General features: G+C 42.2%; 1 protein-coding gene and 1 long non-coding RNA gene across 3 annotated transcripts in view; both read left to right on the forward strand.

The window, feature by feature from the left end:
• The first annotated feature begins 901 nt into the window (after positions 1-901).
• The window catches only part of GASK1B (golgi associated kinase 1B), a 48,789-nt gene continuing 25,332 nt past the window's right edge, over positions 902-24,358 (forward strand). The window contains exons 1-3 of one of the 2 annotated variants that reach the window (XM_036314596.1): positions 902-1,036; positions 2,268-3,409; positions 21,580-21,794. In XM_036314596.1, coding sequence (XP_036170489.1) covers positions 2,500-3,409; positions 21,580-21,794 — 1,125 coding nt within the window. In that variant the 5' untranslated portion in view covers positions 902-1,036; positions 2,268-2,499. Of the gene's footprint in view, positions 1,037-1,427; positions 1,562-2,267; positions 3,410-21,579; positions 21,795-24,358 lie in introns of those variants that run through there. The other variant, XM_036314595.1, reaches the window with a different exon arrangement.
• Positions 17,306-20,589, forward strand: LOC118658845. Its single transcript, XR_004968378.1, has 3 exons — positions 17,306-17,383; positions 18,948-19,137; positions 20,509-20,589. It is a non-coding gene; the product is annotated as an uncharacterized LOC118658845 (long non-coding RNA).

The following is a 24,358-nucleotide window of genomic DNA, read 5'->3' on the forward strand; positions in this document are numbered from 1 at the left end:
ATAAAATTCAACCCGGAGGACAGCAGAGGCCGAGTCCTAACCTTTCTTGGTTGGCTCCATTCCCTCTAAGGAACCCCTCCTGCTTGCTCGCAGTGTCTGCCTAATTCCTTGAGCGACTCCAATCTTACACTCCCAGGCCTTATGCATACAAGCTCTTTGGTTAATCTCTTCATTTATTCCCAATATGTGAAAACGAAGATAGCTGTAATAAAACAGCTCAGCCCTGGTTTCCTTTCAGGAAGTTAATATTTAGCATCTAGAAAATAAGTCCGTGCTTCTGAAAGTGTGCTTCGAGAGTTTTGGAGCACAAAGAAAATTGCTGTGGTGCTTGAGTTCTTCGGACATTTGTCCCGAATCAACAGGTACTTAGGTCTAGGCCTCGGCCAGTGTTGGAATTGCTCCGTCTCTTTCCTCCACGGGGCAGAACGTTTGCGGAGGAAGAGAGGTCTGAGCTTAAGAGTGCGAGGGTAACAGCTCTATTGGAACTTCCGGCACTTCTGTCTCTTGGAAGTTTATTCTTTCCTTCTCTATATATTCCAACTCCTCAATCTCTTCTGCTTTGTAAAGGCTATTTTTAGGATTGTACACCACACTCTGATCTCTTACCCACACCCCGGTATCACAAACTTCTTTTGGGGGCTGGTGGTGGTGGTGGGGGTGGGGGGGGGGGGCACTCCTGTCTCCTTCCTGCCTTCTGATTCTATTTGCCATAGAAGCAAAAAGAATGAGCCTAAGCAAGGCCCGGAGGTCATCCACCCCTGCTTTTGTGCCAGGACAAGCAAACAACCTAAGCCAATTACTAACCGGTTTTTTTAAAAAACCTCCAATCAGAGAGACTCCTCGACTACTTTTTGTGAACTGTTGCTCCATGCAACTGCACACTCCAAATGTCTTTCCCTATCTGTGTGTACCCTTATCTCGCTGTTCTATTTTTTTCCTCATTTGCATTAACCCTTTCTCACCTTTTTTTGAACCTCCAGGACTTCTCAGAAGTGGTGGGAGACAATATTCCTCAGCAAAAAGCCAAGATAGTAAGGTGAGTCCCTAATCCCCGGGAACCCTAATCCCCAGCTAAGTGCGACGGACAGTGGGGTGAGGTGATAGCACTCCTCATTTTATAAGGTATTTATTCTGCGGCTAAGCAAATACTCTCACTTCTTTTTAACCTCCCAAGACTGACACTTCTGAGTCTGTTTCCAAACCGGACACTAGAGGGCTCCCACGGGTTAAAAATAAGTGGGAAATTATTTGAATGAGAACTGCTTCTTTAAGGCATTTGCTCTTTCAGAATTTAAAATTAAAGCTCATTTCGTAAACATTTTTAAAAAATTAGCTGTATTAAAATTGGGTTACAAGAAGCCAAGTTTACAAGCAACTGGCTTGTTTTTTTGTTTTGCCCGGTAGTTTGCAAGGGAGCTTTTCAAGCCGAGCTGAAGTATTTGAAATGTGGAACACTCTTGACCATGAAATATGTTCTACTTACATGCCTCAGCCTTTAAAAGTTCTTTGCATTAGAGTCAGGGATTACATTGTTCCTGGAGCTGAGCATGGGGCCAGCTGTGTAAGTAAGGTTGCTCACAGTTTCTTCTTCTTTTTAATAATGTGAATAAATAGAGCTAGGGATCCTTTAATTTTCCTTCAGCTGACTTTGGTGGAAAGAAAAGGGATAAAAAGTAGTCAGATTTGTGTGCTGTGTTTCTCCTTGTGTGTGTGACTAAAAATGTAACTGCTTTCAAGATATATGGGCATTAATGACTTTATATTATGTTAACTATTTTTATATTAACTATTAATGTAAGATAATGGAACATATTATGAAGAAAAAACTGTACTGTTAGATTAAGAGAATATATTTTTGAATTTGAATGTTATTTAGTTAACTAATTAGTTAGTGCAGGATTTTAAAAAATAAGTATGGAATTTAGATATTTTAAAAACCATCTATTGCTTATTCTTTTAAAAATTATTTCTGAATTTCAAAAAGGAAAAGCCTGAATTTGTCAAACTTTAATGCTTTTCCTTCAGAATCAAATTATAAGACTAGCTACACATTATAAAATATTCTTGGATTTTTGTGGTTTGTTCTCACTTGTTTAAACTGAATATCAACCTATACATCTATTTTGTTTCTGTTTTTTAAACTTCATGAAAAATGTCAGTGGTGATATTAATGAAAGGAAAGAGTTACTTTTCTCTTTACTCTTGTGGAGGAGCTGAGCTAGTATGAGGTTGTGACTCAGTTAACGCTCGTTTCCATTCATTCTCAGAAACAAGCCACACTTCTCCTTGGGGAGGCTGATAGGAGTTTAAAAGGTTTGTTGTGGCGAGTGTCACAGATTCCCAACTTCTTCACCAACCCTTTGCTTCCACCTCTACCCACTGGAGACCACTTAGACACCTAAGCGGAGGCGACAACAGAATTCAGGAAACCATGCATCATGCCACCCGGAGACAGCTGCAGACTTTAAACTCCGTTCACCATGCGGATGCGGCCGAGAAATGACCTGTCCAGGCAAGCCCGGGCAGCTCATAAACTGGTTCATCTGCTCCCTGTGCGTCCCGGGAGTGTGCAAACTCTGGAGCAGCCGGCGCCCACGGACCCGGAGGAACCTCTTGCTGGGCACTGCCTGCGCCATCTACCTGGGCTTCCTCGTGAGCCAGGTGGGGCGCGCATCGCTCCAGCACAGACCCGCAGCGGAAAAGGGGCCGCACCGGCGCCGAGACACGGCCGAGGCACCCTTCCCTGAGATACCCTTGGATGGTACCCTGGCCCCTCCCGAGTCCCAGGACAATGGAACCACCCTGCTGCCCAATGTGGTGTACATTACCCTACGCTCCAAGCGAAGCAAGCCCGCCAATATCCGCGGCACGGTGAAACCCAAGCGCAGGAAGAAGTACCCAGTGGCATCCCTGGCCCCAGCACAGGAGGCTTTGGTCAGACCATCCCTTCAGCCGCAGGGAGAAGCAGGGGCAGCTGATGCTGAAGTGCCTGGGTACGTCCAGAGAGGAAACCTGGTCAAGGTTGGGGAAAGATCCTGGAGATTGATACGGGGTCCGGGAGGACCAGTTGGGGACTCAGATTTCCAGCTGCCCCAGGCCAGGGAGAGCAACATCAGGATCTACAGTGAGAGCGCCCCCTCGTGGCTGAGCAAAGAAGACATCCACCGAATGCGCCTGTTGGCAGATGGTGCCGTGGTGGGCTTCCAGCCAGTGTCCTCTAAGAGCCAAGCGCGTTTGCTGGTGCTGGAGGGGAGCACCGCGGGCTCTGTGCCTAGTTGCGGTTCTAGCCCCTGCGGGCTGGTCAAACAGCCCTTGGACATGAGTGAGGTGTTCGCCTTCCACCTGGACAGGATCCTGGGTCTCAACAGGACCCTGCCTTCTGTGAGCAGGAAAGTGGAGTTCATCCAAGGTAACAAGCTTCACATGCTTCGTCCTTTGCAGCTGTTAGGGTTGATTTTCTCTTTTCCCTCACTCTCTTTTTCTAAATGATTTTCTCCACCCACGTTTCACATTTGGACAGCAGCAGCAGCAGCAGCAGCAGCAGCAGCAGCGTGTCTTTCCATATGCTTGGCATTCGTTATTGTCCCAGCCTTGGGATATGAGAGTTCCAGGGAAATGCTGTACTCAACATGCAAGAGTAAGCCTACACTGTATAAACTTTGCTCCCCATTTCCCTGACGGCACTTCCCAGTGGGTTATTAAATTTAATTAAAGCCAATGGCGATTTGCAGGATGAGGGGAGGAAGCCAGGGTGGAGGCAAAGGTCTTGCTGACAGTCAGGCATATTATGAGATAGGTTACTATGGAAGTAAGTCAAATTGTGGTCGTTTGTTTTTTGAATGTAAGGGGGAAGTGGGTTTTATCTTTCTTGAGCAGATGGAATCTTTTTAAGGAGCCCAGAGCCAGATCATGTTAGATTCAATCTTTTGATTTTTCACAATGGATTTAACCCCTTTATTTAACAAAGACCATGAGACAAAGAGGTGATTTGCCCAATGCTAACTAGCCATATCGGGTTGTTTTTTCAAGTGCATGACTATGGTTTACTGCAGTGGTTTTCAACCTTGGCTGCACATTAGAATCACCTGGGAATCTTTTTAAAATCCTGATTTCTGGACCTCATCCTCCGGAAATTCTGTTTCTTTGTTACTAATGTTGTGGCCTCACCCCCTAACAAACAGAATTTCCGGAGGATGAGGCCCAGAAATCAGGATTTTAAAAAGATTCCCAGGTGATTCTAATGTGCAGCCAAGGTTGAGAACCACTGGTTTACTGAGTCTGAGTTCCAAGAATCTCTCAGGTGACAAACATTTTGTTAGGTTCTGAGTATGTAGCCAGTCACTTCCATTGTAAGTAAAGGGGCTGGCCTGTGGCCATGCTCTTGCCCCATTAAGGATATTCTCTGAGTCTTGAGGCTCTTCCAGAATACAAAGTAGAGTGGGTCAGGGGCTTGTGTTTAAAAGCAGAAGAACCACAGAAGTTGCTACTGTGAATCCAGGCTTCCCCAAGAGGCTAAAAAGGACTCCAAAGAGATGACTATACACTAAGAGACGATTACCTTATTCCTTGTCACCATGAAATTTAGTATTTTAGTGAGATTCCCATGGAGTCTGGACAGGAATGGATTAGAACTCAAGATTCCCAATGGAGTTGGTATTATAATTTCATTTTAGAACTGCCAAACCTTTAAATGAAGCACCAGTGATTTACTTAAAAGTCTGGCATTTCTTCCTTATCCTGGCTCATGTCTGAGTGCTTCAGATTCATAGGTATGTTTTAATGTCTCGAGTTCACAAAGCAGTCCACCATGATAGCTTCTTACACTTTTGATCCAATGTTGGTAAAAGCTAATTTTTATTGGGTGCTCACTGTTTGCTAAGAATGAATGGCTCATATAGTTTATACATGCATTGACTCCAATGGTTCCCACAACAATGCTATCAAGTGGGCACTATTATTATTTCCAGTTAGTAGATGAGAAAATTGAAGCTTATTTAGGCAAAGTAATTGACTCCCTGTAATCTTAGTGACTAAGTTAGGTTTTGAGTATAAACCCAGCAAACTTTAGAACATACGCTGGGCTTAGGTGACTGATTCTGTATTATTAAAACTGGAACACGCTGGAGTAAGAGAAGATTTGGGTGGGCACTGAGACAACAGGCATACACTGTGGCTGTCTGAGGCAAAGCAAGACATAGGGTCATCCTTGTTATGTTATACTGCCCTTTATTTTTATGTTAGCACTAGGGGCCCAGTGCATGGATTCATGATTCGTGCACTGGTGGGGTCCCTTGGCCTGGCCTGGGGGCGGTCAGGCTGAAACTGGCTCTCTGACATCCCCCGAAGGGTCCCAGATTGCGAGAGGGTGGTTCTTGGGTGATGTATCCCAGAAATGGGCTCCCTCCTCTCTGGTTCTGGGTGCATCACCCAAGAACCACTGCTGCCAAGTCACCGCAGCTTGGCAGCTCCTGTATTGAATGTCTGCCCCTTGGTGGTCAGTGTGCATTATACTGGTAGCTATTGGACGGAGTGTCTGCCCCCTGGTCGTCATTATGCATCATAGCTACTAGTTGGATGATCGGACGGTCACATAGGCTTTTATATATATATATATATATATATATATATATATATAGATATAGATATAGATATAGATATAGATATAGATATAGATATAGATATAGATTAGAGGCCCGGTGCACAAAAATTTGTGCACTCGGGGTGGGGGGGGTCCCTCAGCCCTGCCTATGCCCTCTCGCAGTCTGGGACCCCTCTGGGGATGACCACTTGCTGGCTTAGGCCCACTCCCCAGGGGATTGGGCCTAAACTGGCAGTCAGACATCCCTCTGGAAGCCCGGCAGCCCTCGGGGGATGTCCACTTGCCAGCAGGGAGCAGGCCTAAGCTGTAGTCGGACATCCTTAGCGCTGCTGAGGAGGCAGGAGAGGCTCCCACCACCACTGCTGTACTGGCAGCCATCAGCCTGGCTTGTGGCTGAGCAGAGCTCCGCCTGTGGGAGCGCACTGACCAACAGGGGGCAGCTCCTGCATTGAGCATCTGCCCCCTGGTGGTCAGTGTGTATCATAGTGACCAGTCATTCCCAGTCGTTCTGCTGTTAGGGTCAGTTTGCATATTACCCTTTTACTATATAGGATAGAGGCCTGGTGCATAGGTGGGGGCCGGCTGGTTTGCCCTGAAGGGTGTCCCAGATCAGGGTGGGGGTCCTGCTTGGGTGCCTGGCCAGCCTGGATGAGGGGCTGATGGCTGTTTGCAGCTGGTCACACCCCCTTCAGGGTGGGGGTCCCCACTGGGGTGCCTGGCCAGCCTGGGTGAGGGGCTGATGGCTGTTTTCAGGCTGGCCACGTCCCCTTTAGGGTGGGGGTCCCCACTGGGGTGCCTGGCCAGTCTGGGTGAGGGGCTGAGGGCCATTTTCAGGCTGGCCAGCGACTGAAGCTCCCAGCCTCTCCTTTTTTTCTTTTCTTTTTTTTTCTTTCTGGGATTTATTTACCTTCTATAATTGAAACTTTGTAGCCCCGAGAGGAGCTCAAAGCTGGCCAGGGCAGGCAGGAGCGAAGCTTGGCTTTCTCCATCGCCAGGGGCAACCCAAGGCTCCTGCTTGCTCCAGCTCCATGGCCACTGCCGGCTGAAAGCAGGTATCTGGGGTTTATTTACCTTCTATAATTGAAACTTTGTTGCTTTGAGTGGAGCTCAGAGTCGGCCACCTCGGCAGGTGGGAAGCTTGGCTTCCTCCATCATTGGGGCAACCAAGCCTCCTGTTCGCTCCAGCTCCGTGGCTGCCAGCCGCTATCTTGGTTGGGTTAATTTGCATATAGTCGCTCTGATTGGCTGGTGGGCATGGCTTAAGGCGGAGCAAAGGTACGGTCAATTTGCATGTTTGTCTTTTATTAGTATAGATAGGATCCTGAGAAGCTTGAACTCTGGAATACATCCTAAGGCACAGTGCTCTGATAGGTCCTCTGAGCTTCCTTGGGATGCTTTTGGATGGAAGTTGGGAGAATAAAGGAGTGGGTAGGAGCTTGGGCCCTGGAGCTGGACCACTTGCATTTGCCTTTGCCATCCAGGTGACCTGGAAATGTTACAGTATCTCTGCGTGCCTCAGTTTCCTCAGGTGTAAATGACAATAATACCTACCTCATGAGGTTATTAGTTAATACATAGAAAATGCATGGAACCAGTGCTTGTCACACAGTAAATCTTCAATAAATATTGGCTATTTCTCTTACTGCAATAAGCACATGCAGTACCAAGTTCATTGAGTTACATAGTCTTTAAGCTTCACATATAATTTCTTTATGTGACTGACTAGGACTAAAACCCAGGTCTCCTGACAGCCTGGTTAAACTTTTTGATACCAAGATTCCACTTACATATTTAATTCTCTGCTCTGAATATCTAGCATCTTTAGGGATAAAGAAGGCAGTTGCATTCACTTTGAAGGAAAAGTTTATAATCTCAGTATAGTCTGGTCCTCTCACAACCAACAAGGTTATATTGATATGTCATTCAGTGTGATTAATTAAGATTATATCTCATTCAGGACCAGATATTTCTTTGTTCTTTCTTTGATACCTTCTCTGATTTAGTTATTTGGAGTTATAAAATCAGGCCAATTTCTTTAAGAGTCTATGAAATGACTTTTATATAGTTATGAGCACTCTGCACAATATAATTCTACTTATATAGACTATTATACTGACACTAGAGGCCCAATACACAAAGTTTCATGCAAGAATGGGCCTTCCTTCCCCTGGCTGCTGGCACCACCTTTGCTCCAGCCCAGAGCCACCTTTCTGCCTTCCCAGGCTGACCAGAGGCCCAGAGCAGCTGGGATGGTGCAGAACACCTGCATCATCACCATGGTGACGACGCAAGCGTCCCACCCTGCCCTTGGCCGCTCAGTGCCTGCATATGCAAATTAACCTGCCAGCTTTGTTTGGTTAATTTGCATACTCCTGATTGGCTGGTGGGTGGTGCCAAGGTATGGTCAGTTTGCATATTTCTCTTTTATTAGTGTAGATAAGCTATATACTAGTAAATAGATCAGTTCTGGTCATGGTAGGAGATACTTAGGCTGTCTTAGGTTCTTGTTATCTTTCTCCATCCACCTATTCCTACTCTTTTCCTGACTTGTGTCTTTTTTCTCCTGATTGCCCAGAAGTGAGTATTTTCCTTTTAGGGTCTTCCTATTCTTCTCTTCATCCAAACTTTGCTTTATTTTCCATGTCCACCTAAGGAGGGTGATAGCTCTTATCTAGTTACCCAGCACTAATTTCTGGCTCATTCTGTGTTATTGCTCTGTATTATGATTCTTGTTTAATAATCTGTTCCTTTCCACTAGTCTCTAGGTTTGTGAACACATATTTCCTATCTTGTGTATCATTGCATTTATAGATCCTGGTGGAGAGTCTGGCACATAGTAGGGGCTCAATAAACATTTTGGAATAATGCAGGGATGCATTCCTGGCCTGTTTCACTAACTCTACACAGTAAATCTATATTTGCCTTCAACTTTCAATACTCAGGACAAGTGCTACCAATTTTAGTCCTAAGTCCAGGCTGGGATTTCTCCTGGAGGATTTTAGTAAGAGCTCATTGTAGAGGTAATGAAAAAAAAATGTCTTTGGCAGCATCTGTATAATGCAAATAATAAGGCTTATAGAGCTTTTTCTTTTTTTAAAAAAAATATATTTTTATTGATTTCAGAGAGGAAGGGAAAGGGAGAGAGAGAGAAACATCAATGATGAGAGAGAATCATTGATTGACTGCCTCCTGCACAACTCCTACTGGGGATCGAGCCCACAAATGGGCATGTGCCCTTACCAGAATTGAACCCAGGACCCTTCAGGCTGCAGGCTGATGCTCTATCCACTGAACCAAACCGGCTTTTTCTATAAGGTCCATCAGTATGGTTTGCTGGCCTCACACTGCAACGTAATTTGACAGTGAGTTTTCTGTAGGAAGAACAATAAGATTTAGTTTAGGTATATATTTCTCTGATGATCTGGCTTCGTTGGGAGTAAAACTTTTAATATTTGGGAGAGTGGATAGCCAACAAATCCTGTAAGTTATTTTCTCTAAATGTTATTTCTGTTATCTGACTTGTGGAAATAAATCCATGCCTAGTACCAAGAACATAGCTAGTCTATATTATTAGTTGAATATAGATATTTGGCTTATCTTAGTTAACCATTCTAAGAAATCTGTGGGAGACATTTTTTTGTTACCTCAATTTTGAGATCAAATAAAAGGAGCAAGAAGACAGCTGAAGGTTATTTAATGAGTTAGTTGTCTAGAAACAATTCAAACCCTTGTCTGGTAACTTCTAAGTCTTTCTTCTTTTCATCAATCGTTTTCCCTCAACAAATCCTTTAAGGAGCCTTAAGGTATGTCTTCTTTCACCATCACCACAATCTATTAGTATATTTAGTTATTTAATATGACTAGAAACCGATGATTTACTCACACACACACACAGATACAGGCTACTGGAACCTCTTTTTTTTTTTCTCAAGAAGACAGCAGCCTTGACCTTAGCAAGAGTAATATTGATGTTACTATGCACCAGGCACTGTTTTAAGTGCTGTGCATTCATTATCTCATAAAACTTTCAGGAGGTGGGTACACTTTGAGAGACATTTTCTGGATGTGGAAATAGAGGCTCAGAGTAATTGAGCATCTTGCTCAAAGTCAGATAGATTGTCTAGATGTTAAAGGATACATGACAAGCAAAGGGAGATGTAAGAGAATCAAATACTAGGATTTGATTGCTCTCCCTTGCCCCCAGCCTCCAGACAAAGCATTCTGTTGATTCAGTCCAAAGACAAAAAGTCCCAATTATAAAACTCATCTTCAGGTGTGTGTGCTTTTTTTTTAATGAGCGAAATTTACATGGGCCATCTAATCAGCACACAGCCATGAGCTCAGGTTTTTATGGGACAGGTTCTTGATCGTATAGCTTAATGAATTCTAGGTGATTCTCCTTGAATATATGTGAAATTAGTAGAATTACTGGCTGTGTACTAAGCCCACTAATTCTGACAGGTGTTAGTTACTGAAGGTAACCCAGAACAAGAGAAGGGTGTCCTTGGGGAAGGGCGAGGTTGGGATTGCATGGGAGTGCCTGCAGTGTACCATTCTACAAAAGGCAGCAGTCATCATTAGAGCAGAAGCTCATCTATGTATCTCTTTGCAGGAAACGCAAACATGAGTTGAAAGGTAGCATCAAAGGGCTTTTCAAAAAATCGATATTTGCAATAATGCAGTCTTCAATTGTGAATTTATAAAGACTCCTGTGCCTATTTACTACATTTGGTGTTTTTGTCTATTAAACCACTTAACACTTCTACACAACAGATATTATTGATAATTTAAATATGGGAATCCCGAAGCTCAGCAAGGTTATAAAATGTGCCCAAAGACATATAGCCAGGGAGTAGTGGGCAGAATTGTACCCGATTCTGTCTGATACTAAATTTTCCTCATGTTGTTTTACTTCACCCACACCACCTCTCAAATAGAACTCGATATAATTATGGGATAGTGACACAAATGTGCCAATTTTAGCATGGCGATTTCTGGTTTACCACCATACCAACATTTCTATTTAATTTCCTTTTCCACTCTAATGATTTAACATTGCTCATATTTGTTAGTCAAGGGAAGCATGGGCCTACCACTCTGAACATTGCTGCGAGGTTATATTTTTCTGATTTTAATGCAGCCAACGATGAGCAGATTTTCTTGTTTTAACAAAAATAATCACATGCAAGCAAATGTAACTGAACATAGCAGCGTGTTTTCTGCCAAACAATTTTTGCAAAAGTCATAAATCGTTGCAAAGGTCATGGTGTGGTGTGGTGTTGATACACGTAGATAATTATTTTAACAAAATATTTAAAAATGTTTGCTTAAGACAAGACAAAGTGGGTATGTCTATGTAAAAGTCAAGAGCACAGGAAAACCCTGCCCCCCCTCTGTGATCTCCCATTTGGCAGCTTTGCCGAAGCTGTCCCTAGCAGTCCGCACTGCAATGTGAACGAATCCCAAGGGACACCATTTTGGTAGCGTTGAAGCACTGTGCTGTTTTTCATGCCCAGCATGGGAGATGCATTATGGACGCTTTATTTTTAAGATGCTGCTTTACTGCCACAGAGCTGTCAGACTGAATGAAGGCAACCCGGTTCCACGAATTCTGTATGTCAGGGCTGCTTAGATGACAAACTGCAGACATCCCACTAACTTCCATTTAAATTCATTGTCGATCCCAAGTCACTCACTGTTTTCCAGCTTGGATTGCCTCCTCCCATTATAAAGCAGGAGAAACACATTGCGTATTTTCCACTCTTTTCGAGCCTATCCGAGCAGCCCTGGGAGGTTTGCTGGTGCAGTTCCCACAGCAGAGGGGTGGCGGCTGCAGATTTCATGTTGTTTCAGGCTCTCAGGTAAGGACAGAGGCATTTTGTAGGGAGTTATGAGAATAACCGAGATGCATTCACAACTTGGAAACACACAGGCTTCAAAGTCCTGGAAATCTTGGACAGATGTGCAATCTTCCTTACAATATTTATTTGGGAGTGCAGGAATCATCTTTTGTTTTTTTTACAATCTGAATTGAAAGCACATTGAGTTTTTTAATCAGAAAAGCCTTGAGGGTATTTCTTTAGCAATCAAACTGAGCTGGTCAGCTTAATTCTTTCATTCATCAGCAAACAGAAGTTTTCTGAGCATCTGCTCCAAGCAGGTCTGCTCTAGTGTCGACTTGTTAGTCCACTACATACCTTCATGGACAAAGTAGGACACCGGGTCACTTTCTCTGCTGTGTCGCTGCAACTTGTGCCCTGATCTCACACGTGGCTGGGATAGAAGGGACAATGAGTAGTTGAAACAGTGCTCCCTCATAAAAGATGCATGGGCCTCAGCTACATGCAAGTTAGTCCCTTCTATAGTATCACTTTTATCTTTTCTTCTTTTAAGAAATACTTATTGAACACCTACTATGTGCCAGCCACTCTTCTAGAGAGAAGGACAATCAGGAATCCCTGCACCTGTGGAGCTGACACCAGTGGACCACGTCAGAGTTCAGTGGCCTGGAGGTAATCTTCTTATTGCCACTGATTTCAAGATTCACTCAACACCAGACTGATTTCAAGGTCATGACCTTTCCATTAGGACTGAATCTGTTGCTGTCTCTATCCCTAAGGACAACAGGAAGTGGAAGGACTAAGACAGACAGCTCTCTGCCTCCCCAGATCCCCACACACCTCAGCTAATGGGCAAATATTGGCTTTTCCATTGAATTAAGTCATAATCAATGGCATTTACTTTCTGTGTGTGTGAGGCACTGCTTTAAGCCTGGGGAAAAAGCTGAATAGTCTTTAATTCAAATAGCTTTGTAGTTAAGAGCATGGACAGTTGTATTAGTTTGCTAGGGTTGCCGTCACAAATACTTCAGACTGCATAGCTTAAACAACCGAAATGTATTTTCTCACAGTTCTGGAGGCCAGAAGTCCAGGATCAAGGTGTCGGCATGTTTGATTTCTTCTGAGGCCTCGCTCCTTGGCTTGCAAATGGTCACCTTGTCCCTGTGCCCTCAGATGGCCCTTCCTCTGCGTCTGTATGTTCTAATTTCCTCTTCTTATCAGGACAACAGTCAGATTGGATGGAGGCCCACCATGATAGCTTCATTTTTACTTAATTCCCTCTTTAAAGGCCCTCCAAATACAGTCACAGTCTGAGGCACTGTGGTTTAAGGCTTCAACATGTAAATTTTGAGGGGACACAGGTCAGCCCACAGAAACTGGCAATGTAGACTCCTTGAGTTTGAATCCTGGCCCTACCACTTGATAGCTGTGTGACCTAGGACAAGTAACTTCATCTCTTTGTACCTTATTTCTTCATTAGTACAGTAGGGAGGTGATAATAAAAATAAGGATGATGCCCTAGCCGACTTGGCTCAGTTGATAGAGCATCAGCCTGAGAACTGAGGAGTCCCAGGTTCAATTCCGGCCAAGGGCACATGCCTTGGTTGTGGGCTTGATCCCCAGTGTGGGGTGTACAGGAGGCAGCCGATCAATGATTCTCTCTCATCATTGATGTTTCCATCTCTCTCTCCTTCTCCCTTCCTCTCTGAAATCAATAATATACATATTAAAAAAAATAAGGATGATAACAGTGCTTACCTCATAGAAGTGTTGTGAAAATTGAGTTGATAGGTATAAAATACAGTGCCTAGCATGGAGTAATGCTCAGTAAATGTTACCTTTTACTTTCATCTAGTTTCCAAGCTGATTCAGCTCTTTGTGATGTGTTTCCTTAGCTTTTCTTAGTTTATCTAGATTGATGTTTACTTGACCTAAATAAACAGGCATCTAAAATTGTCATTTAAAGAAAGTGCTTGGAGTTGATAGTGGATAACGGCAACATCTCATTTGCAGAATGCTAGGCACTTTACATCAATTATCTCACTAAATCATACAACAGCCCCATAATCAGATTTTCTTGGACAGATTTTCTGTGGGGAAATGAGGCTCAGAGAATAATCACATATGTCCTCCGAAGGTCCACAGGTTGGGTGGTGGGGCTGGGTTATAAATATGGGTTGGGAGGACTCCGTAGCCCAGGGGTGGGCAAACTTTTTGACTCGAGGGCCACAATGGGTTCTTAAACTGGACCAGAGGGCCGGAACAAAAGCGTGGATGGAGTGTTTGTGTGAACTAATATAAATTCAAAGTAAACATTATTACATAAAAGGGTACAGTCTTTTTTTTTCAATAGTTTTATTCATTTCAAATGGGCCGGATCCGGCCCGCGGGCCGTAGTTTGCCCACGGCTGCTGTAGCCTCATTCCTCATCACTGTATACTATCTCCCATTAGCCTCCAATGGCTGTGCCATGGGTTTTTCTAGTTCATCGTACATCCATATTGTAACCCACTGCCTTTTGGTCTTATTTTTGAATGTAGCCATGATGCCTTAACAACTGTTTCCCTCCTCATGATGGTGATTTGGGGTCAGGCGGAGAAAGGCAGTGGGGTTCCCACCACCCCTGTTTTCATCATCCCAGTGTCTCATAGAATACGGATACATGGATGTGATGTTACAAGTACAAGCTGCGTAGAAGCGTAGAATGAGGGTGTGGAAACCTCTGCGCATCCCTACCTCTATTTCTCAAGTTTCTCTCTAATCCGTCTCAATTCATTTAGCGTAAGGACAGTGAAATCCCAGGTTACTGGGATGTCATATCAACCAAACTTTTATTCAAGGCACATTCATTCATTAATCACAAGGTTGCATTCTTGCTTTGGTTGAGTCATTATGTCAGAAGTTGGAGATCCAAAGATGATTAAAAAATGGTTCCTTAAAAAATGGTTCCTATTTTCACAGAGCTCTCAGTTCAGAGGGAAGGAGACAGCTGAGAAAAACATCCATGCAAGAAAAGTAGGATAAGGACCTCTGTGGAGATATTTTTAGGGGCCCTGCAGGCACAGAGAGGGAGAATTTAGTCCAGTGTGTGTGTGTGTGTGTGTGTGTGTGTAAGTGCACACACGCATGTGCACAGGGGTAAGTGGAGGGATGTAAAAACTTCTAGAAGAGGTAATGTCAGAACTGGTTCTTAAAAGTCACTGTGGGTGGAGTGAGATAGGGTGGGTGAATAAAGGGTAAAAAAAATAGATGTGTAAAAAACTTGTGAAGGCACAGTGTGCTTAGGAAACTGCAAATAGTTCTGTAAAAAGGAGATTAGGGTTGTGGGGGTGAGTTGTGGGTGAGGATGAGGTAAGATAAAGCTGTGGAAAGTGGGTGGGTTTTATGTCATGTAAGGACATAGACATTATCTTGCTGATAATGGAGAATTATTGAAGGCTTTTAAAGAAGAGTAGTGATGTAATGAGCTTTGCTCTGTATGAAGGTCACTCTGGTTAGGACTTCATGGTTCCTTTATCTACATTAATAAACACTGAATTGCCTCGGACTGGGTCACCCTGAAGTGACCAAGACTTTGTTCCCAAAATGTGATTGTTTGTGGAGCCTGGTACAATGACCACATCATCACCACCCTCTGCAGTCAAGTTTGATTCCTGTTTGTTTTTAAGTGGAATATTGAGATAGGAGTTTCCATTTACACAGCGGAAGTCCAGGGCAGACCTAGAAAGCAGAAGTTCCTGTCATTAGTCAAAGGTTCAGAGCAAAAGAGGACAATGTTTTTAAATTAGAACTGATGATTTAGATTCTTCAAGTAGTTTGTGATGAAGGAAGTCACAAGACATTCTCCTTGCCCACTTCCTTAGCTAACTCTTGCGGAAATATGGAGATTATTTTATCCCAGTCCAACCTAGAGAAAATAAATCATGAAGTGAGAAGCAATTTGATAAGTAAATATAGTTTGTTTGTGTTTTGACAAAAGGTATTCTCAATCACCCAGAAATGTAGTTCTGTGTGATTGAAACAGGTCCCTATATTCAGAACTTGGCTGGCTGTGTAGAATCTATCCGTGTAAAATCTGTGGAATTCTGCCTCCTTACCACCTACCCCTTTTTTATGTCATGAAACCTGAACGTAGATGTGGCTCTTGTTAATATTGGACAGTGCTGCATTTTCAGTATTCCACTGGGCTGTCATGCAGCCCTGCCAGAAAGATTTCTTTGCTGTGCCTCAGTCAGGGTGGCTGAAGGACTTGGCTCAAGTCCTGTGGAGACAAGTGATGGAGTCAAGAATAGTCAACATTCTGACTGCTTTTTCTACCCCAGACTCTCAGCTCTTTTTCAGCAAAGGTTCTTCTTATTAACCGTGACATTTCACCACATTGCTCTTCTGGGGCACAGCATTTCTTCACTTCTCGGCTTTATCCGAGAGCCCAGTCTTTATTTTAGTCCTTCACTTGTTGCCTTCAAAACACTCATCAAACTGTCAAACAGTTCATTTGATCATCATATGCATGTGCTCTTATCTGTTTCTACTAAACTCTGAACTCTCAAAGGCCCAGGCTTCCATTTTCAGAATGCCTCACTCTGAATTCTTTCCACCTGACACATAGGAACCAATAGATCCATTTGAGGACAATTAAGGGGCAATTGTAAATACTTTTTAAAAATAACAATATTTAAAACCTTGACCAGAAGTAAAATTTCACATAACCTTTCACATTTCCTCTTCCCTCCTGGCTGTTACAGAATCTTTTTTTTTTTTTTTTTTAAATATATCTTATTGAATTTTTTTTACAGAGAGAAAGGGAGAGGGATAGAGAGTTAGAAACATCAATGAGAGAGAAACATCGATCAGCTGCCCCCAGAAGACCCCCTCCTGGGGATGTGCCCACAACCAAGGTACATGCCCTTGACTGGAAATGAACCTGGGACCCTTCAGTCCGCAGGCTGATGCTCCATCCACTGAGCCAAACCAGGTAGGGCCTGTTACAGAATCTTGCATTCCCCTTTGCCCAGGGCCTCACATCAACAACTTGTTTGCATTCAACAACTCTGCACCAAAAGCTCCGGCCTTCGTTTTCCCTTCAGTCTAATACTTTTAATTGCCAAAATCCTACTGCTGGAAAATAGAGTGGATAGTACTTAAGGGATCGCTAACAACTAGACACCTCTACATGATCATCAGAGTTGCATCAACAACAGCAATTGCCTTTATCCGTCAGAGAACTGCAGCATTGAGGTTTTCCTGCCACACACTGGACGGTTGCGCTGGAACCCGACAGACTTTGTTCCCTAATAACAAAGGTGAGCCTCACATTTGACTGGTCCTTGTCTCCAATCGTGGCTTTTGTAGAGTTGTTTTTAATGAAGGCTCTGAGCTGGGCTGTTCACAAGGAGTCTTGGAGCTTGGCCCATGTGATAGAAAAAGACTTTTGATTTCAGTGCTCAGGCTATTTGTTACTTATTTTTGCTCAGTGACAAATACAGACAGACATTCACAAGTCCTCTCAACATGCTTAGCATCCACCTACAGTTCGACAAAGCCAGTCAGCTGGTGTTCAAAGTGAAGGGCATTTCACAGGAGGCAAAGGGGATTGTGCATAGCATTCATTCTCAGTGAATTTTCACATTTATCTTCAGGAAAGAATGTCTTCTTTGTGCTTTTGAGTAAAGAACAACTTGAGAGAACATTAGAATTCAGGGAAAATATTCAGATTTGGGGGGAAAAACAGCTTTCCCGGCAGTCTCATTTTTTAAAGACAGCTGTATCACCTTTAATTCACTCGAACACCCACATATCTTTTAAAACCTGCTTTCGCACCACGCTGACAGTTAGAATTTTATCTCTGCACTGTTAATATTTCTCTAGAGAGTACATTACTGCATCATTTTGACAAACTTGAATACGAAGAGATGAATGCTCCTCCTCTCTGAAAAATTTCGGGGTAAGTTGCTTTAACCAGTTTCCTGTTTTCAGAGACTATTTTCCTGTCATCACTTCAGACCTAGCAAAGTTCAGTTAATTCTTTTAACAGCCGTATTTTCTAAGAAGTGGGATGCTCACAGTAGTCCTCATGGCTCTGAGGTCTGGAGCCATACTGACTACTGCTGTATTCTCGCGGGCCATAGGTGCTGACGCAGAGCAAGAAGACCCGTGAATCAAAAGGCCCCCTAGTCCCCCACTGCTCAGCGTGCAGGATGCTGCTCACCCTGCCTTTTTCTTGCTTCCTGTAAACCCCCTTTTGCCAAGGCGCTCTGATTCCCAGCCGGGCAGGACGGAATGTCTTCATGTGATAACATTCAAAATATTTTGCTGAGGGACCATGGATGGGTGAAGAGGAAAACAGAATATTAATTGAAAATCAAGTATTCCTATCAGCTAAAAGCTCCCTTCCTTTCGCAGTCGGAGAACAACTTTTTAAACAATCATATAGAAAATGTGCCATTCAGCAGATTTGATGATCTCAAGTAGAGAAGCGGTAAACGAAATACAATGTACTTGTAGACTGGACAAGATTAAGATCTACTGCCTGTTTTTGTATGACTTGTAAGCGGTAAATGGTTTCTGCAAGTTTAAATGGTTGGGAAAAAAGAATAATAGTATTACTATGACACTGGAAATAAAGCTTTATTGGAGCAGAGCCAAGACCATTTATTGATATAGTGTCTTTCATTGTTTTCATGCTACAACCTTTGAGCACTTGCATAGTTGAATAGTTGCAATGGAGACCATGTAGCCCTGAAAGATTCAAATATTTACTATCTGTCCTTTAACCAAGTTTATTGACCACTGGGTTAGATCACTGTATCATAAGGTGATTCTATTTAAAAATATTTTATAATAAGAGAAATGTCTATGATATATTTAGTGAAATAATTATAACAAATTGTATATAAAAGATGATCCCAAATAGTTTATTTTCTATGCATAATAGTTGCTTCCTTCCCCTCGTGGAAATGTAAGTTTTATGAAAGAAAAAAATGCATTAATTATTTCAAGTGTAGAATGATGCTTGGTATATAGTAGATGCTCAATCCTATATAATAAAAACCTAATATGCAAATCAACCAGTGAAACGACTGGTCGCTATGACACACATTGACCACCAGGGGGCAGACACTCAATGCAGGAGCTTCCCCCTGGTGGTCAGTGCGCTCCCACAGTGGGAGTGCCACTTGGTTGACCGGGATGAGCCGTTCATAAGGCTGGTCCACAGCCGCTTGGCTGACCAGTAGGAGGGGCGCTCCCACAGTGGGCCAATCCCCGCAGGCCACACCCCTCCACCAAGTGCATGAATCCTGTGCACTGGGCCTTTAGTAAACAAATAAAGGCCAGTTGAAGACTGATGAATTATGTAATTGCACAATGTATATATGTAATAATAATCATAGCAAAACCTTTCTGAGATCTGCAAATGTTAGGTACCAGGTTGATAATTTTAAGTGTGTGAACCCCGTTAGCTTAACAAAGTCCTTTTGGAAGGTACATAATTTATTCTCATTTTACAGAAGAAAAGGGCAAGGAGAGATTGTATAACTTGTCTACTGCTACAAGGCTAAGAAGTAATGTGATCAGAATTGAAAAGGTTTGATGGATTCCAGAGTCTGGGCTTTAACCATAAGCTATACTCCTTAAACAGAAATTAATTTTCTTACCTGTCCTTCAGGTGAGAAAGAAAGGGATGGGAAACTACCAGAGGTAAATATCCAAATAACAGAACCTACTGGGGTAGGAGATTATAGATGGTTTTTGTTTCCTTAGCTACACATTTTAATGTTTTCCCATGTTTTTTAAAATGAGTAGATTTACTTTTAATTAGTTTGAAAATAAGAAACAAATGTTTCTAAAGGAAAGGAAAGACAGCCCAGAAAGGCTGTCAATTATTTCAATTGTTTATGTAGATCATTTCCTTATTTCTCTGAGGGTCTTAAGTGAATTGCTGAGGAAACTGTTCTGGCCTGTCTGTCTCATGTGTTGGCTTGTGTTGTTAAACTTCAGTATTCACCTCCCTTTGAATACTTCCTAGCACTGAGAATGCAAAGAGCTGTCTGGGTATCACTTTGGTCCAAAGACCCTGACTGATAGAGCTTCTGGATGTTTATCTTTAGAAGTCTGCAGTATTCATGTCTTTGAAAGCTATATTGTGTCTTCTGGTCATGTTTGCTTACACTGATTTATATGTATCTCTCACTGCATGATGGACTGCTTTTGTCTGGAATATATTATTATTATTTTTAAATTGGCATAATAGTTGGAGCAATACATTTAAAATTAGATTTATATTATATCTAAGAAGATAATTAGGTCCCAGGAGCCCGAAAGCATTTAACAGAGTAAAAATAAAGGAAAAGGAGAGTAGTAATGTTAAAAAAGAAATTCCTTATTTATGGTTCAAGTTTGTTTGTTTGTTTGTTTTCTCTCTGTTTTTTTTTTTCCCTCTTAAATTGTATGTCAATAACTGTGGCATGCCTTGGCCTAAATTTCAAGGCTAAGAGGAGAAAGATTTTCTTTTTTTAAACAAAACTAGAATACAGGTGGTTAGAATGATTAAGTGAATGCTGTTAAAATTATTGAGGTCAGTGTAACCCCAAATTCAAGAGTGGTTAGAGAAGATGATGAATTCCTGCATTTAAGACCAGAGATAAAAACTCAGCAAGAAGCAGGCAAGCAAGGTGGGAAAACAAAAGCTTTAACAAAAAGGAAACCAGTTATACTTTGAGAAACTCTTAGGTTATTTTAAACTAGAGGAGGCCTGGTGCATGGTGGGCGGGGGGGTCCCTCAGCCTGGCCTGCACCCTCTCACAATTTGGGATCCTAAGGAGGATGTCCAACTGCCAGTTTAGGCCCAATCCCAGGATCGGGCTTAAACTGGCAGTTGGACATCCCTCTCACAATCTGGGACCGCTGGCTCCTAACCACTCATCTGCCTGCCTGCCTGCCTGATCGCCTCTAACCACTCTGCCTTGTCCCCCACTGCCATGGCTTCGCCCCAAAGGACATCCAGAATGACGTCTGGAAGGTTGTTCGGCTGTCCAGTCTAATTAGCATATTATGCTTCTATTATTATAGATGGCTTTTAAAAATCCCCGTGATGTGTCTAGACATTCCAGTCATAATTTCAGAGGCTTCTATTGCCCAGGCCTGTTAAAAGTGAGTTAAGTGGTTTAGTTTTGTTTTTCTACACATCTTTGTGACTTAGTTTTTTGTTTCTTTCCCCCATGAGCGTCATTCTGATTTCTGAGTGATAAGCAAAGCTGCTCCATGCCTTCTCTCAGTGACTTTAGCAGAAACAGGGGCCTGGGAGTGATGCCATTGGTTCTGAGGTTGAAGTGTCCTCCAGTGTAACCCATCATGGTCTTCACTGTTTATGGTGACTTCAGTCAGGCTTGTCATTTGATGCAGTTTAGCAATGAAATTTTAAAACTATCTGAAGTGAGGCAAAAACAATTCAAGTGACAGATTTTTTGAAAAATCACCTATACCCATGCAGTTGAAGAAATGACATTTGCTTAAATACATTTTGTGAGGTTACATGTGCGTAAATGATCTGTTACCAAGAGCACTGATGTTTTTATCAAAGAAGAAAAAACACACTCTTGCTTCTTTTTCTTTGGAGATTGTGGTGACGGTTGTGAACCATACAATTTCACTTTTAAATTTGCGACTTCTGAAAATGCTTTTTCTTCCTGACATCACAAAGCAGCCTCAGAAAATCAGACAGTTGTTATTACAAATAGAGAGCAGTTCCATTCAGACGTTGAATAGACAATTATACGTGTCTGGATCCTTTCCTTTTTTTGTGGTGCCTACTTTTAGATGTGGAATAAAACCACATTAACCAGAGGACGTTCTTATTGGTGGTTAGTAGCCAATTTCTGCCACATCTTTCAAGTATCCTGCTTAAAAAACATTTCTAATTGTCTAACAATACCTTCCATTATATAAGACTTCGCTCAGGAAGCATCATTGAGGTATTAAATATTAAAGCCTCAGAAGATAAAGGGATCATAACATATCGTCTAATCACACTCTGGCATTTGACAGGCGAGAGCCTGAAGCTGTGAAAATGTGTGACTGCCCGAGGACACACTCACTCAGCAATCGCATGCTGAAAACATGTTTGTTTTTTTAATTCCCTAGATGGCCGCCCCTGTCCTGTTATTCTCTGGGATCCATCTTTAGCTCCAACAAGTAACGAGACCCACTCTTCTGTGAAGCTCACCTGGGGAGCCTACCAGCAGCTGCTAAAGCAGAAGTGCTGGCAGCATGGCCGCGCACCCAGACCGGAGTGGGGCTGTACTGCAGTGCATCACCACGAGTGGTCCAAGATGGCCCTCTTTGATTTCCTGTTACAGGTGAGTTCACCAAATCAAGCAAGTGGTTTTCTAAGACTAACGCTGAGTTAGGCAAGTCTGACACGAAGGGATTTTCTGCACCTTGAGTTTTTATGAAGCCAGAGTTTAAGTTCTCTCTTGCTATATTTGGCGAGTATATATAGTACCTCATGATACACTTTTATGTCCTTTAGGGAAATATTTAGAAATGTCTCTCAGTTCTTTTATTAATTTCTGAAGAGGTAATTCTTCAGTGTTTCGATCTTGCAATAGTTATACTTACCATAGATACAATTTATTGAGGTAATCCATCAATAATTCTTCAAGATGGATAGTCTTACCCGATTTGGGAAGTAAGTAAATTGAAGTTTGGTGAAGTTAAGTAACTAATGCCAGTTCCTTTTTAAAATTTTAAAATTAAAAAAATTATATATATATATATATATATATATATATATATATATATATATATATTTTATTTCAGAGAGGAAGGGAGAAAGAGACAGAAACATCAGTGATGAGAGAGAATCATGGATTGGTTGCCCCCTTCACACCCCACACTGGGGATCGAGCCTACAACCCAGGCATTTGCCCTGATTGGGAATCAAACCATTGACCTCCTGGTTCATAGGTCGATGTTCAACCACTGAGCCATGCCAGCCAGGCAATTTTTAAATGTTTAAAAATATTAATTGTTGAAAGTACTACATCACAAATTCTTAAGACCACTGACAGCTGGAGCTGGGATTCCCTGGGATCTGTTGATGATAAAAGTTTGTCTTCTTTCCATCATTCCTCCCTGTGTTTCAGTGGTCATTTGGCCACATAGCTTACAACCACCTTTTCCCTTGTTTTCTTTTCAGTAATTTTTTGCAAATATTTAATTAAGATTAAACATCAGAGAATAACTAATACATAAGTGACTCGACATTTCCTAGGTTTCTCATAACTCTTAACTCCTTTTGATAAAGATCCTTTGACTCCGTCCACCCCCTCATTCTGATTTCTGCTTTTTCCTTCCTCTATTAAAAACAAACTTGGATTTCTGTTGCTATATTGTTAATGAGTATTTTGTGGAAATTTAAGACCGTCTTAGGACATTTGCAAAACATTCTCCTTTCAGGTGTGTGTGACTTTTCAGGATGGCATATAGATTCCTCAGATGTCTGCTTCCAATTTAAAAGCCTTTAGAATTTTATACAGGGTGGGGCCCAAGTAGGTTTGTCATTGTTTGTGTGGAAAATAATACAATATTAATAAATAATAACAAGAATAAACTCTTGTGTTTTGCATACTCATAATTGTAAACCACCTATTGTTCCACCCTATATATTCTTTTCTTTTTTTTTCTTTTTTTTTTAGCATCAAGCTTTTATTCAGGTCTTTGCTGTCTGTCCAGTCAGTTTGGGGGGATTTAAATAAATTCCACCATTTATTTAAATGGTGTTTGGGATGGAGTGTATTGAATGGGTTTTATGAATAATCTCTTTTTTAAAGAGAGAGAGAAATGTAGGAAGAAAACAAGTTTAATTCAGACTCACCGTCTAAGGATTGGAAACTTTCAAGAAGGAGAGAATGATTTATGGTGTCAGTGCCACAGAGCCACCAGTGAGAGCTGAGCTGGAAAACATGAAATTTGGTTTGGCAAGGAGGCAGTAAGTCACCAAATACTGTTGAACAGTCCAGCTGCAAGGCTCAGGCTGGTTCTAAACACCCCCTCCATTCTACAGGTAGGGGAAGCTGAGGCATAAAGAAGTTATTATCACGAACTGTGACAGGCCTAAGATCTTACCCTTCTCACAAGCTAAGAAGTTAGCCAGCCACACGTTCATGGATGCTAGCAGAAACAAAAGACTCCCAAGCCAGACACAAATGACCTCATTACTCATGGCAGCTGGCAAAAGCTTCATGGTCCTTTGCCCCTCAAGTCCCATTGGGGCGATACAGAGTGGCCCTGTTGAATGCAGCATATAGCGGAGTTGTGTCATTGCTGAGAACTCTAAATTTAGGAATCCTCCAATCTTGTAAGAGGCTGCTAGCAAACCTGCTTAACATTTGTCACAAAAGGAGACAGTATCTTTATTATCTTGGTCAGAAAACAGATCTGCCTTCCATCCTAGAGGGAGATACTCTTTGTATCTTCCAAGGCTGTTTGCTATACTAACACACTTGTAGAGATAGTGCAGAATTAAACCTGCTATAAGATGGACAGAAATGCCATGGAAAATTGTCTCTCAACAGTTACCTTACTTGTTCTGTATTATATAGCTAGAAAGTTCCCAAATAGAGGTTTCAGCAAGTTTGAATAACTCTAGATATTATATTTTTAAACATTATTGTAAAACAATTGCCAAGTTATTGTTAGGTTAATAAAAGAAGTTGGTGTGATAAAAATGTATTAGCAAACAAGTGAAGAATGAATGAAGATTTCTAGGGTTAAGTAGGTAAAGGTACTCACTATGAGGCCAGATATTTGGGGAGTGGCCAGCATAGATGTTGAAGCTCTAAGGATGATGACTAGCAGGAGGATGAAGAGGAAACCTATGAACCTGGTAGTGAAGTTTATGAGAAAGGAATGACCTTGA

This window comes from Myotis myotis, unplaced genomic scaffold, assembly GCF_014108235.1.
Source record: "Myotis myotis isolate mMyoMyo1 unplaced genomic scaffold, mMyoMyo1.p scaffold_m19_p_6, whole genome shotgun sequence".
Taxonomy (NCBI): domain Eukaryota; kingdom Metazoa; phylum Chordata; class Mammalia; order Chiroptera; family Vespertilionidae; genus Myotis; species Myotis myotis.